The sequence below is a fragment of the Mastigoproctus giganteus genome, chromosome 4, assembly GCF_048544385.1.
Source record: "Mastigoproctus giganteus isolate SK-2022 chromosome 4, ASM4854438v1, whole genome shotgun sequence".
Lineage (NCBI taxonomy): Eukaryota > Metazoa > Arthropoda > Arachnida > Uropygi > Thelyphonidae > Mastigoproctus > Mastigoproctus giganteus.
This window is the reverse complement of record NC_143578.1, coordinates 241935901-241950808: the sequence shown is the minus strand read 5'-3', so window position 1 is coordinate 241950808 and position 14908 is coordinate 241935901. Positions and strand designations below refer to the sequence as shown.

Genomic DNA, 14908 nt, shown 5'->3' with positions numbered 1-14908 from the left:
TTGCTGTTGGTAACATCATCAGTTGGTCCCACTGTATAGAATTTAAATACTGTCTCAGACCATCATAGTCGTCTTTACGAAAACAAAAACCCTTCCCTTTACCTCTGATGGTAGTTACCTCCTTGAGTAAATCCCACTTCAACACACTGATCACTGCCACCTAGTGGTTCATTTATCTGCAGATTCTTAATGCATGAAGAATCACTACTGATAATCAGATCAAGAGTATTGCTCCCTCTTGTTTCCTCACGAACATGCTGATGTAGAAAACAATCATCCAATAAATCCACAAAAGGCTGGCTAGTGTGTGAGTGACCAACTCACAAATTCCAGTCAATATGGCGCCTCCGTAGCCAGGTGGGAAGGAGCAGCAGTGCGTAGCACACGCTTCTTGATTAGACCGGGATTCGAGCCCGTCACGACCAAATACGGAGGATGCGGAAAGGCCAGCAAATGACCACCGCATAACCCCGGAGCAATATAGCCTTGGTTGCCAATGCTCCTAAAAACCAAATAACAACAACAACCAGTCAGTATCTGGGAAATTAAAATCCCCCATTATAAGACTCTCTGATTTACTGGCCCACTCCATTTCCCTGTACAATATCTTATTATACTCATCAGAGTCATTAGGCCTATAGCACACTCCTACTCTCAATTTTGATTTCCCTATGCTTATGTCACACCAAACTGACTCAACACTGCCCTGTCCAACGATGTCGACTGGCTTCACTTCCTTGGATTTTATGTGTTTCTTAACTAATAGCATAACCCCTCCTCCCCTCCTGTCCTGTCTATCCTTTCTATACACATTGTATTCCCCAAATTCCAGTTCCGCATTCCTTATATCTGTGTGACACCACGTCTCTGATATCCCAACAATATCTGCCTTTGATGTTTTGAGCAATACCTCAAATTCATCAAATTTATTTACCAAACTCCTAGCATTTGTGTACATGCAAGTATGCATGCATCTGCTTCTGTTCTTAGCTACCCTAACATAACCCATATGTTTACTTGTACCGTAATGACTCCCAGCAGTCTCTGAAATATCCTGCATCTTGTTTTTCAGGCTTCTGCTCATTTCAATAGAAGCAGTGCAAAAATCAATTGCACTACTTCGAATAAGCAATGGTTCACCCGAAGGAGAAGTCTGTTGTTACTTATTCTCAGTGGATACCACCACCCAGACGACACCGTTTCAGGGCTATTTGGCCCTTCTTCGGTGGGTAAGTAGGTCTGGGTGGTGGTATCCACTGAGAGGACGTAACAACAGTCTACTTATTCAAAGTAGTGCAATGTCATGGCAACTCGTCGTGAAGGTATTCACAATATGAGATGTAACTAAAATGATGCAAGTGCACTAAAATATACATAGTCTAACTCTTTTGCAGCTTGAGGCATAAGCCCTTAATGCATTAGAGTCCTTCCTTCATACGTATTTCCTGAAAATTACAGTCTACAGAAGTTCAAGTCCAATGTCAACAAATATCTTCTTTCGTCTTCCCAACCTCCAACCCAAGCACGGTACTAAATACTACAGGTTCTAATACCTCTCGTGTTTGGGGTCTACATAAAAAAAAAAAAAAAAAAAAAAAAAAAAAGGAAGAATCTCATCACCATTGAATCTGCTCAACCCATTCAAGGCCTTATAAACCTCAATTAGATCACTTCGCAGGTGCCTAGTCTCCAAACACTGCAGTCTGCAAAACTTACGCTCTTCTTCAAAAGAGCAACCCTTTGTTCCATTCTCTTGTCTCGTTGCCCTTATTTGTACTCGTTCCAGCAGCTCTACATCCTTCCTATAATGAGGCCTTCAGACCTGTATGCAGTACCGAAGGCATGGCCTGATCATTGCCTTATACAAGAAGACAATTACCTCCTTATCTCTGCTAGGAAAATTCCTGTATATCATTGACGATATACCATGAGCTACTCTTGCAGCCTGTCTGCACTGCTCAGAAAACTTCATATCTGACTACACAGTTGCCCAAGGTTCTTTTCATTCTCCACTACCCAGAGGTAGTACCACCCAGTTGGTACACTATTCTGGGGTTACTGCAACCCATATGCAGTTCTTTGCATTTGTCAATGTTAAACTTCAGTTGCCACCTCTCAGCCCATCTGTTCAACTTTTGCAGATCCTATTTCAGAAGTGTACCATCCTTATTGTCATTAACAACCCTATCAAACTTCGTATCATCCGCAAACTTGGACATTAAGCCTGATATACCATTATTGATAAATACAGAAAACAACAATAGGCCCAACACCGAACTCTGATAGACTAATAACATTAATCCACGACGAGCAGTCTCCATTTATTACCACTCTGCCTTGCCCTTAATGCCACTTCTACAATTTGTACAATAGTCTTCCATTGTGCAACAGTATCAAAAGCTTTCCTAAAATCCAAGTATATGATAACAAAATTATATTTTGCATCCAATTCCGTTGTGACCATACCATAGTATCCAATCAGATTTGCCAGACAAGACGTTCCCTTTCCAAACCCATTCTGTGTCTGAACTATAACTGCAGTCTTGTCTAGATGATCCTGCATTGCTTCTTTAACCAGTGACTCCATTAAGTTTCCTGGAACAGAAGTTAAACTAACTGGTCTGTAATTACTTGTATCACCCTTTGATCCCCTTTGTGAATTGGGGACACATTTGCACATCTCCAATCCATGGGGACCTCCCCTGAGTCCAAGGAAGCTTTCATAATTATGGCTAAGGATTTGTTTACTTCCTTCTAATATAAATGAATAGATCCCATCCACCCTAGGTGCCTTTCTTATGTTCAGTTTCAACAATTTCTACTTCACTTGCTTCATTTATTACAAAATCATTTAGCTCCCTGCCAGAGTTTGATAAGCTTCTGGCCTCTGCCTCTCTACAAACTTCCTCATGTGTGAATGTAGATGCAAAATACTCATTGTTTGTCAGCTACCTCAGCAGGTCATGAACAGTTGACCATCAATATCAATTGGACAAATCTGATTCATCCCCTTCCTTTCTTTTTGAGTTTACATAAGTAAAGAACTCTTTGCTGTTTTTCTTTGCATCCTTTGTTAAAGATTTCCCATAATCTGCTTTTGCCTGCCTAACCTCCTTTTTGACTTGGTTACAGACAAAAGTGTATTGCTAAAAAAAACAGTACCGGAACGCTCTTTGTAAAAAAAATAGTACCGGAACACTTCTTCTCCAGAAGACTATATGATAACGCCACGTCGACTGTACAGTAACTGAATCAGACTTCAGACTCACGGTACATAGAACAACCAGTTCTAGTGTTCAGCTCCTGGAAAATCAAAATGCAGCATTTGCACGCATGACAGTGTATCTCATTCGTTGGATCTCTTTATCTAACACATTGTACTTCAGTAAGAAATGTTCAAGTTTCATTGTGAAAATTATATTCTTGTTTTTAAATAAATTTTTAAAGAAATCTATTAATTTTAAAGATTACTTACTATTAATATATATTTTTTGTAGCAATGGGTAAAATAGATATTTCTCCCTCCTCTTTGATTGTGCCATTGTTTCATAATATTAGGTGTATAAATTTAATGACTTTCTATTATGACATTTACAAAAAGTACCGGAACGTCATTCCAGTGCATATTGGTCCGAATACACCACTGGTTACAGACCAGCTTATATCTATCATAGGCTTCCGTGTCGCCTGTTAATTTATATGTATCCCATGCATTTTTCTTCTCTGTCACATGTCTCATTAGTTCATCTGACATCCATTTAGACCTAAACCTTAAAAATTTCTCCTCCACTTTGCTCTCAGTTGTTATAAAATCATTTAGCTTCCTGTCAGAATTTGAAAAGTTTCTGACCTCCACTACACACTTTCTCATGTGCGAATGTAGATGCAAAATACTCATTCAGTTTGTCAGCTATAGTATGAATATTCTCATGTAAGAGTCAGTGATATGTTTTTGTGTTTTATGCTATTATTGGTAAATAATATTTAAAACTTAAAGATTATTAAATTAAAATTTATTGAAATAATTTGATGCACCAGGCACATGAGCAATATTGTTTCGTTTTTGATGACTAATTTTTCAGTTGGAGAAAGGGTGAGAGTCTTGTTGTTGTTGTGTTGTTTTTTTTTCCTTTTGAAGAATGAATAAGTTTTTCTTTTCTCAAATAAATCTGGGACTTCTCATTCAATTTTCTTTTGAATGAGCAGGTTAGGTTATTTCAATGTCTGAATCCATGCTGGAAACCATTTTAACAAAAACTTTAAAACCTTCATTTTCGTTTCAATATTTAATATTTCCATTTTATTGAAATGCTGTCATCTTTCTTCCGCTGATATTGTTTACAGTATGGGTATTAAGAATATACATTTTTACATGCAAAATATATAACAAATCAAAATATGCAACTCCAGCAAGTGGAAAGCCATGAACTGAAATGATGCTAGTGAATAAAAGTGTAATTTAGCAGTATGTGAGTTTTGTGAAAGAACTGAATTTTTGTACCCATATGTGTAAAATAACAATGTGCATAACTTGAAACATAAATTGTAAGATGGCATGTTATAGGAGGATGGTTTATATACACATACAAAGGAGAAGTTATTAAAATAACAACCAGCTTCAAGTTTCACTGTCTGAAGTCAGAAAGTGACAAGTTTCCCCATCTAAAATGTATAGTATCAAGAAAGTCAAGACTCCCAGAAGCAAGTTTAATATATGGAGAAACTTAAATAAGAAATCAGTTTACTCTGATGAATACTTAGATGCAGGCTACAAAAGAAAAACACTGCTCTCTCACACATCAAAAGACTCTGAAACAACAAAATTTCTACAACAGGAGAGACTGCTACAGGGATGGGATACCCTTAATTAGAAGGGGTACAAAGTGTTTGCTGATGTTGTTGAGGCAGTGTTAGGTGGGAAAACTGCTAGCTTTGGGGGATTCACAGCCTAAAAGATTAATAGTAACTGCATGGCCTGGAGGGCAGGGTGTTGGGAGTTTTAGGGACTGGTGGGCGTAATCATGAAACAAATAAATTATATGGACTGTGTTAGGGTAACTAAGAATAAGAATAGATGCATGTATATTTACATGTACACCAATGCTAGAAATATAGTAAATAAATTTAATGAATTTGAAGTGCTGATCAAGACATCAAAGGCAGATATTGTTGGGATATCAGAGACATGGTGTCACACAGATATATAAGCAGTGCAGAATTGGAATTTGAGGAGTACAGTGTGTACAGAAAGGATAGACAATAGGAAGGGAGGAGGATATGCTGTTAATTAAGAAAAACATAAACTCTAAGGAAGTGCATCCAGTTAACATGGATGGAGAGTGCAATGTTGAGTCGGTTTGATGCAACATAAGCGCTGGAAAAGGAAAAATGAGGGTAGGAGTGTGCTATAGGCCTAGTGACTCTAACGAGTATAATGAATAACTGCACAGTGAAATAGAATGGGCCAGTAAATCAGATTGTTATAATGGGGGATTTGAACTTCACAGATATTGACTGGAATTTGTGGTTGGTCACTCACACACTAGCAAGGTTTTGTGGATTTATTGGATGAATTGTTTTCTGCAGCAGCATGTCCAAAAGGCAACCAGAGTTGTAATACTCTTGATCTGGTTATCAGCAGTGATTATTCATGCATTAAGAATTTGCAGATAAAAGAACCACTAAGTGGCAGTGATCAGATTGTACTGATGTGGGATTTACTTAGAGACGTAACAACCATCAGGGGTAAAGGGAAGGGTTTTTGTTTCCGTAAAGGTGACTACGGTGGTCTCAGGCAGTTTTTAAATTCTGTACAGCAGGAGCAACTGATGATACTACCAACAGCAAATTCTAAGTGGGAAGCATTCAAGGAACTAATCGTGGAAGCTACTAGGCTTTTCATACTGATTAAGAAATACTGTTCAGGGTACAAGCCTAAATGGATGTCAGATGAACTAATGAGACTTGTGGCAGAGAAAAAAAATGCATAGGATGCATATAAATTATCAGATGACAAAGAAGCCTATGGCAGATATAAGCTAGTCTGTAATCAAGTCACAAAAGAGATTAGGGAAGCGAAGGCAGATTATGAGAAATCTTTGGCAAAGAATGCTAAGAAAAACAGCCAAAGACTTCTTTACTTATATAAATTCTAGAAGGAAGCAGATGGATCAGATTGGTCCACTGGATATTGATAGTTCCACTGTTGATGATCCTGCTCAGATAGCTGATAATCTGAATGAGTATTTTGCATCCACATTCACACGAGGAGTTAAGGGAGGAAAATGCCGGAAGTTTATCAAACTAACAGGGTGCTTAATGATTTTGTAATAACTGAACAGAGTGGAGGAGAAATTGCTGAAGTTAAACATAAGAAAGGACTTGGGTTGGATGGGATCTACCCAGTTATATTAAAGGAGGCAGCAAAGGAAGTATGCAAACCCTTAGCCATAAATATGAGAGAGCATCTTTGGACTCAGGGGAAGTTCCCACAGACTGCAGATGTGCAAATGTATTCACAAACAGGGATTTAGGAGTGATGCAAGTAATTGCAGACCAGTTTGTTTAACTTCCGTTCCGGGAAAATTATGAAGTCACTGGTTAAAGATGCATTGCAGGATCATCTAGACAAGACTGCAGCAATAGTTCAACCACAGGCATGGGTTTGTTAAGGGAAAGTTTTGTCTGACAAATTTGATTGGATACTATGATGTGGTTACAAGGGAACTGAATGCAAAAAATAATTTTGATATCATATACTTGGATTTCAGGAAAGCTTTTGACACTGCTGTGCATGTAAGGCTATTTACAAATTGCAGCAGAATAGTATAAAGGGTAAGTTGCTACAATGGATAAAAGGATGGTTGAGTGTGAGAAGACAGAGTGGTCGCTGCTCTTCATGGACTAATATTAGTGGAGTCCCACAGGGTTAGGTGTTGGGCTCACTGTTTTGTGTATTTATCAATGATATTGATGAGGGTATATGAGGCTTAGTGTCGAAGTTTGCAGATGATACAAAGATTGGCTGGGTTATTAATGGTAGTAATTGCAGTGTGCTACTGCAACAGGGGCATCTCTGTAGCCAGGTGGGCAGGAGCAGCAATGCATAACACGCTTATTGATTACGCTGAATTCTGATGGGATCCTTCCACTTGTTCAGATTACGAACCTAAGGGGGCACAAATTCAAATTAAGAAAAGACAGTTGTAGAATAGATGTGCGGAAATTTGCCTTTAGCCAGCGGGTGGTTAATTGCTGGAACAAACTTCCATCTTTCGTTGTGGAAGTTGACAGGTTAAATAAATGTAAGGAAGAACTGGACAGGCATTTGGAGGGAATGGTGTGATTTTTTTTTTTTTTTTTTTTTGGCTGATGCTGCATAAGCTCATACACTTGCTTTCTTGCCACTACTACGACTACTACTATTAGACCGGGGTTCGAGCCTGTGACCACCAAATACGGAGGATGCGGAAAGGTCAGGGAATGACCACCGCATATCCCAGGAGCAATATGGCTTTAGTTGCTAATGCTCCTAAAAACCAAATAACAACAGCTACTACAACAGGATCTAGAAAATTTGAGCATATGGGCTGAGAAGTGGCAATGAAATTTAACATTGACAAATGCAAAGTACTGCATATGGGTAGAAATAACCCCACAGGAACGTACCAACTGTGTGGACTTCACTTAGTGTGGTAGAAAATGAAAAAAGATCTGGGAATAATTGTGTAGTCAGATAAGAAGTTTTCTGAGCAATGCGGACAGGCTGTCAGAGCAGGTTATTGGGTATTGTCAATGATATACAGGAATTTTGCTAGTAGGGAAAAGGAGGTGATTAACCTTTTGTATAAGGCAATGGTGAGGCCACGCCTTGAGTACTGCATATAGGTCTGGAGGCCTCATTTTAGGAACGATGTAGAGTTGCTTTTGCATGTACAGAGAAGGGCAACAAGATTGGTGAGGGGAACAAACGGGTCCTCTTACCAGGAAAGGCTTAAGTTCTGAAAACTGCAGCACCTCGAGAGTAGGCACCTGCAAGGTGATCTGATTGCAGTGTATAAGGCCTTGAATGGGTTGAGTATGCTGAATTCCGATGGGATTCTTTTGCTTGCTCAGATTACAAACCTGAGGGGGATAAATTCAAACTGAAGACAGTTGTAGAATAGATTTGCGGAAATTTGCCTTTAGCCATCGGGTGGTTAATTGCTGGAACAAACTTCCATCTGTAGTTGCGGAAGTATTCGAGGAGGTACTGGACAAACATTCAGAGTGAATGGGTGTGTGATATTGGAGTTTTTTTTTTTGCTGTTGCTACATGTGGTGATCACATACTTGCATCACATGTTTCCGTTATTAGTACTTCTACATTGGATAATTTTCATCCATAAATGATCCAATTACCAACATGGAACTGTAGATAGTCCTGTGCAGGTCTACCTTATTAGACCTGCACCCAAACCTGACCCACACAGTGTGTAACCACTACCCACAAAAAAAAAAAAAAAAAAATTTAAATGTATTAAGAAAACTTGTATTTTCTATACTTCAATAGTAAAACAGTAGGTAGCTTTGAATTAAATTAAATCAGAATATTAATATCTTATTATATATAGTATATATATAAAAAAAAAAAAAGAATTGAAAAATATAAATACAATTTACAAATGTTTAGAAAGTTGCTGTTCAGAAACAAGACATCGTTTTTGAGTTCAGCTGTACTCTTCTCCCTTGGATTAGAAATCCCAATGCAGAAAACTTTTACTTGCTGCACTGTTGGCAGGAGTGGCAAGAATTAAACCCCTCTCATTCTGCAAAGAGGCGAAATGTACTTGTCAAAGACCACACGGAACTGTATACCCTGAAATGTTACATGTGTGTTGATCCAATGCAATTCGCGCAAATCACTTAATTGGCCAAAACTATAATTGCTGTTCATAGTAGGGGGGGGGGATGCCCACCCATATCTCTACCCTCAATTTCCAGCTCCTATTTCAGATTCTAAATACTTTTTTTCATAACTGTATAGTGTATTATTTTATATTCCTACTTTTTTATATCTTTCGACTTAGTGATAATTTCCTGTTTCTTGTGCACCATAAAAATTCAACTAAAATGAAATCTTTATATGCTTGTTACCTTGAAGGAGGTTTGGATATAAACATGAATTTTGTAAAAAAATAATTTTATTTTTAACTCTATCTCTACCCTCAATTTTCAGCCCCTATTTCAAACTCAGTACTTTTTTTTTCCCTCTCTTAATAATATACTGTATTATTTTATAGACCTCACTTTTTATATCTTTCAGCTTGGTGCATCATGGCCTAAGCTTATGCACCATAAAGATTCAAATCAAATGAAATCTTTATATCCTTGTTTTCTTGAAAGGAGGTCTGAATATGAATATATACTTCGTATAAAAATACTTTTAATAAACAAGTAAAATATGAAAATGCAGAAGATTTTGTATGTATGACCATAAGCTACTTAAATTATACAGTAATTTCGAATTTCTCACAACAAATGAAGCCTAAAAGAAGTTATCATTATTTTAAGTTGCAATTCAATTTTTTAGTGTCAATTCAATTTCTAATTGGGCAGTGGTACTAATGTGCTGTAGAATAATAATGATAGCATCATACTAAGAGACTATTTGGAAATTGAAAAAAGTCCTCCCCCCCTCTTCTTTTCATGTCTAGCAATGCCGTATTCAGAGGGGAGAGTTAAAATAAGTCTTAAATCTAGAAAACTAATTGTACCTTTTAGGCAGATGTACACAATTTATAATGATTTTGGTAGTAGAGTAGTGTTGTGTTTAATTCAGCTTATACAATAAAAATACAATGATTTATATAGAAAAAAATAATAATAAAACATTAATTTAATATATTAATGTTTGATATTCAAAAACTGGAACCACATCCAACCAGAACTGCAAAATTTTTGAAAACTTGACCTGCAGTGTGGGTGATCCACAGGAACCTGACCTGATGCAGGGCTCTATCTGTAGAGTATAAATAGCATGTAAATAAGTAAATAATATGCAGTGTTGTCAGATATATATAGAATGTAACATATAGACTGTAACCTGCAATTTGCTTGTTTCTATTAAATGATGTGTAAACATTTGAAAACCTGAACATGGCTCTTCAATTCCAAGTGCCTTATAACCAGTGTATTTGTTACTTCTAGTTCATTACTCATTTATGTTGAAGAATTTTTATGCGCAGATTTGTTATACTAACAGGTGTTAAATCTTCCACCTCCATTTTGGAATTAGATTACCAGAGTAGACTGAATAAGGATGATATTGATTTAGTCATGGGCATTTCTGCTGTGAAGTTTGTGGAGAGCCTAAAACAAGAGAAGATTCTGTTCTTTTGTTCAGTGCAGAAGTATTTTATATAAAACTACATGGTTACAAGTCCCCATTGAAAAATGATGTGTTTATAAATTCCAAGGTACAAATATTTCATCAGTTGGCAGTGAATCATTTTCAAATTTGGAATTTTTTGTAGACAGATTTATTTCTACTACTTCTCAATAGCATTGAAGATAAATAATGTTTTGCAGTATCATTTCTGTCAGTTTTGGTGGGAGAACCTACCATTAGCTATTACGAAAGTAGAAAGAATTTATGTAGCATTTGGTTGGAGAACTGAGAAGTAGTGCACAAAGCTAACCAATTGGGGTTACTAGCCAATCTCAGCTGGGAGGAGTATTCCCCCCACACACATTTTGCAGGCTACAAAAAAAACAAACAAACCCCATTTTGGGTTTTTTTCAGCCTGCAAACATGCAAATCAGCCCATGACTATACAGACAGTGGTAGAGACATTGGCACTGATGAAACCATACATCAACAACCTCATAGAAATTGCTGACTGTGAGAGCATAATCAGCCAGGTGATAAAAGAAACTGAGTTCAGACCTCATAAAGTTTTGGAAATGTGCTTGCAGCCAAGTCTAAACTGCACAGCCATCGTTTTTAAACAGAACTTTGACTCAACATTTCTGCAGAGGGGGAAGAAGTCTGAAGCAGTATTGTTCTTAAAGCAGCTATAATCACTTGATGTGTCCGAAAATCCACAGAGAAAAAAATCCTAATACAGTGGATTCCGGTTATTTGGCCGCCGGTTAATCGGGGCAGCCGTTTATTTGGGGAAAATCTTAAAAAACAGAAACCAATCGAGAAAATAGCCAGGGTTTACTTCGCTTAATTGGGACAACATGCCATTTAATCGGAGCAGGAGACCGCAGCACTGGAGATTACCCTATGATTGTCTCCGACGGTACCACGTGGTTCGGTCGAAATTCTGGAAGTCACAACCATAAAATAATAAAAACAATTAGCAGTCACCTGTTTATTGGGCTTTTCTGTTAGTGAAATCTATCATAAACAGACAATAAACTTGATCTTATTGAATTTGTGATAATACCGACAGCTAGAATTCTGTGGGTTATTTTTTGCCGACCGGGCTAGCCAGGTTGGTAAAGTGCCTGCTTGGCAACCCAAAGGTCGCTGGTTCGAATCCCGCCTCGGGCTTGGATCAAAGTACTGCAAAAACCTTGGGAGGTGCATTATGGCCACAGAAGCCGATGCGCCAACAACTACCACAAAAAAAAAAAAAAGTGGGTTATTATGATGAAATGTGTTTACACTTCCATGAAATCTTCAATCATATAAAAAAATTAATTTTCAGATCTTCTCTTCATTCCTATTTTTAAAGCTTTGTAACTCGTTACTCCGTTCTCACTTGCGTGTATTGTTACTTGCAATTTGTGTGTGCCATGTTCTTTGTTATTGATTGCTTATCTTTTTACTGTTTTAAATTTTAACACCCCCTACCCACAACTGTCAGTGAACAGAAATGTCAACTAGTTTGTATGTCCATATTACAGTACGTATTAATTATTCCGATTATTACGTATATTCTTCCGATTTTCACGCATTTTTTAATTTATTACTTTTAACAGGTATTCAAGTGCTTCCTTAGTTTTTTTGTGGTTTTGTTAATGTAAATTTTATGTGAGATATTTACTTTTATTTAAATATAGTAAGAATGATATTACACTGTATTCTTTATCCTCCCATAGATATCATTGATAACCCTCCACAGCATGGACTAGTTCAGAAATCCTTCTCCACTTCTAATAATACCAATGGGGCCATTTCATTGCACAAACAGAAACGTACAAAAAGTGGGAAGAGATCAGTGTTTAAAGGATGTCGCCTGTTTTGAATAATGTTTACATGCTAGGATTGAATTTTATGCCAGGTGTAAAGCTTCCCAAGGTCACAGTGTATGTTTGTGTGTGGTGCACGTACATGCACGTACGAATGCATAACTTACAGTCTTTATTTGTGCCATGGTAACATGTGCCTATTTCCGCTGATCCAGTGGAACACCGTGCCTCACAACCAGAACCATCCAGACACTTAGCACTTGTCTTTAGAATCTCATTTTTATACCCTCTCTATGTACTTATACAATTCCAGTTCAAAGGATTAAAAAATATTGGGAGGAACAAAGTATATCTGAATTTCTATGTGGTACATTTTGTAGTTTCTGTATGATTTGTATGTATTTTACTAAAAAAAATAAGAGTTTGTCTTGACTTTACAAAACAGTACCTAAAAAAAAAAAAAAATGGCTATAATGCCATGTTGTTATGCCGGTTTTTTCCTGTCTGATGTACACTTAGATTTCTAGTGCTTTGGCAAACTGTTCTCTGCAACTAATACGAATGAGAACAGAATGGTCCTAATGCTCGAACACAATTTGCCATATTAATCCGTCCTGAAGAGCAAAATTTATGTATATATAAATGTGTGTGTATGTGAATGGCTGCCAAAAATTTCTGTAATCATTATTTTTACTTAAAGTTATTTTTTATTCATTTCACTAAGATGAATTAAAATCTGCCTTCTGTGTCAATGCACCCAGTCATTGTAGCAAGATTTTACAAGCAAAATTGTGAGAAAACTTTGCTTTATAATTATATTAAGTTTATATAATGGAATAAAAAAGCATGCAGCTTTATTTGTTTTCTTTATTTTGTGTTTCCATAACTAAAACAATAGGATCCAGTTTGAAAAATGGACGTTTTCAATTTTAGTTTGGGTGCCATGTCTGAGACATTGAATTCTGCATTAATTGATTGTTTACATTTTGCACATTTTTTGTTATTTAAAAACTGTTTGCATTGGGAACGTACATAAACAGATAAATATGATACAAAGTAAAAGTACAAAGAACAATAATTTCAACTAATGCTAGGACTCATGGGATCATCACATAAATCATGTTAGTATTGGCAATGTGAGGGTGGGCCCTTGAAGTGTAGTTAATGATGGATGATCATCATAAGTGTGTCTATCTTTATTGCACTTCATTGGTCAAGCCACCAATTTGAATGTCTGGAATACTGCTTGTGTTCCCTCTATTTAGAGCTTCTTCACCACATTCACCACAATGCTTTAGTGTTTTGGGCTTCATTTACATTATTCCCTCACTTAAATTTGTGTGTTCTGGCTTGTATTTTAATGTCTTGGGGGGGTAGTAGGTTAAAATTGGCATTAGAGGGATGACCATCTACTCAAATTAGCATAAAATTCCACATAATTGCAAGAAAATGAATAAATAACATATCTGGTAAAGTGAAATAAGATGATCTGATATATAATAAGTTGTTTCACTCTATTTGGATTACATTCCACCACTTTGTGACAAATTTTTGGCAGTTCTGGATCATGAAACCAATTTGAATTAAGGATTGAATAATTTTAGGTTCTGTTGTGCAGTCCATCTTTCTCAATTTTCCTTTACATACTGTTACATAAGCTCAATTTTTCCCATGTTCTATTATTTTAGAAATAAGGAATTACCTTTTATTCAGTCAGTAGGATTTCTTCTTTACCAAATTCTCCTTATGCAAATAAATTACGAAATGATACGTTAAAATCAGATTACAAATTTTAAACTAGTGTTCCTCACTATCGACACACGGGCAGTCCAATACTCCAGGATCACAGTGGTGAACCCCAACCCGACCCCAGAAATATCAAAACCCCCATGCAACCTTTAGTGAAGGAAGACATTTTGTCATAAATGCAAATTTGAAATATGAAAGAAATACTATTAAAATGAGATAAAAAAAAGTATGACAAAACAATGAATTTAAAATGCACTAAAAATTCCTCCCTTAAGCGGACTAAAACTTTTTGACAAGTGTCATGTTCACAGGGTGGAATGAAACTAACAAACCATGTGTGTTCGGAATCTTATAAATAGGAGATTAATCTTTGGTAAGCATGCATTTGAATGACCACAAATGAGATAAGAGAAATGGACGTCGAATGTTAAGTTTTTTTGTAATTTCATTTCTACAGTTTAGGCAATCAGTAATTTAGTATAAAAATAGGTTGAATATTTAAAATTTTGGCTTCATTAAACAGGAATGTGTGGTTTTCATTTTTCACAAGGAATGCTAGTTCTGATGTATTCGCACGTGATGCACAAAATGATGCTTCATGTTGCTTAGCCCTCGAGTTTAAAATACATCTGGTAGATCCAATGTAAGAAGAAGAATCACAATCCTTATATGAAATGTGGTAGACAACCTCGTCTACCGTGTAATTTTTAGTGTTGTATATGATTTACGGCCAATAATAATAACAATATGATCAATAACAAACAATGACAGGATTAATAAAAAATATTTTATTTCAATTCCATATGTTGAACACTGGTATAGACAAATTAACAACCTTCTTAGAGGTACAGAAACGAAAATAGTAGCAAAACCGGGCTGTAAATTATATGCAACACTAAAATATCACACGGTACTATCGACTTCCAATTGAGTTGCATCAATGATGCGAGGAATTTTTATAGGCCTGTTTCACAAT

At 36.5% G+C, this 14908-nt stretch overlaps 1 protein-coding gene across 4 annotated transcripts in view; it reads left to right on the top strand.

The window, feature by feature from the left end:
* Window positions 1-12915, top strand: part of LOC150087569 (ras-related protein Rab-23-like) — a 115239-nt gene extending 102324 nt beyond the window's left edge. For 3 of the 4 annotated variants that reach the window (XM_090372135.1, XM_090372133.1, XM_090372134.1), the window contains exon 10: window positions 12094-12900. In XM_090372135.1, the coding sequence (XP_090228261.1) occupies window positions 12094-12239 (146 nt within the window). In that variant the 3' untranslated portion in view covers window positions 12240-12900. Of the gene's footprint in view, window positions 1-12093 lie in introns of all 4 variants that reach the window. The other variant, XM_090372136.1, reaches the window with a different exon arrangement.
* The last annotated feature ends 1993 nt before the right edge of the window (window positions 12916-14908 follow it).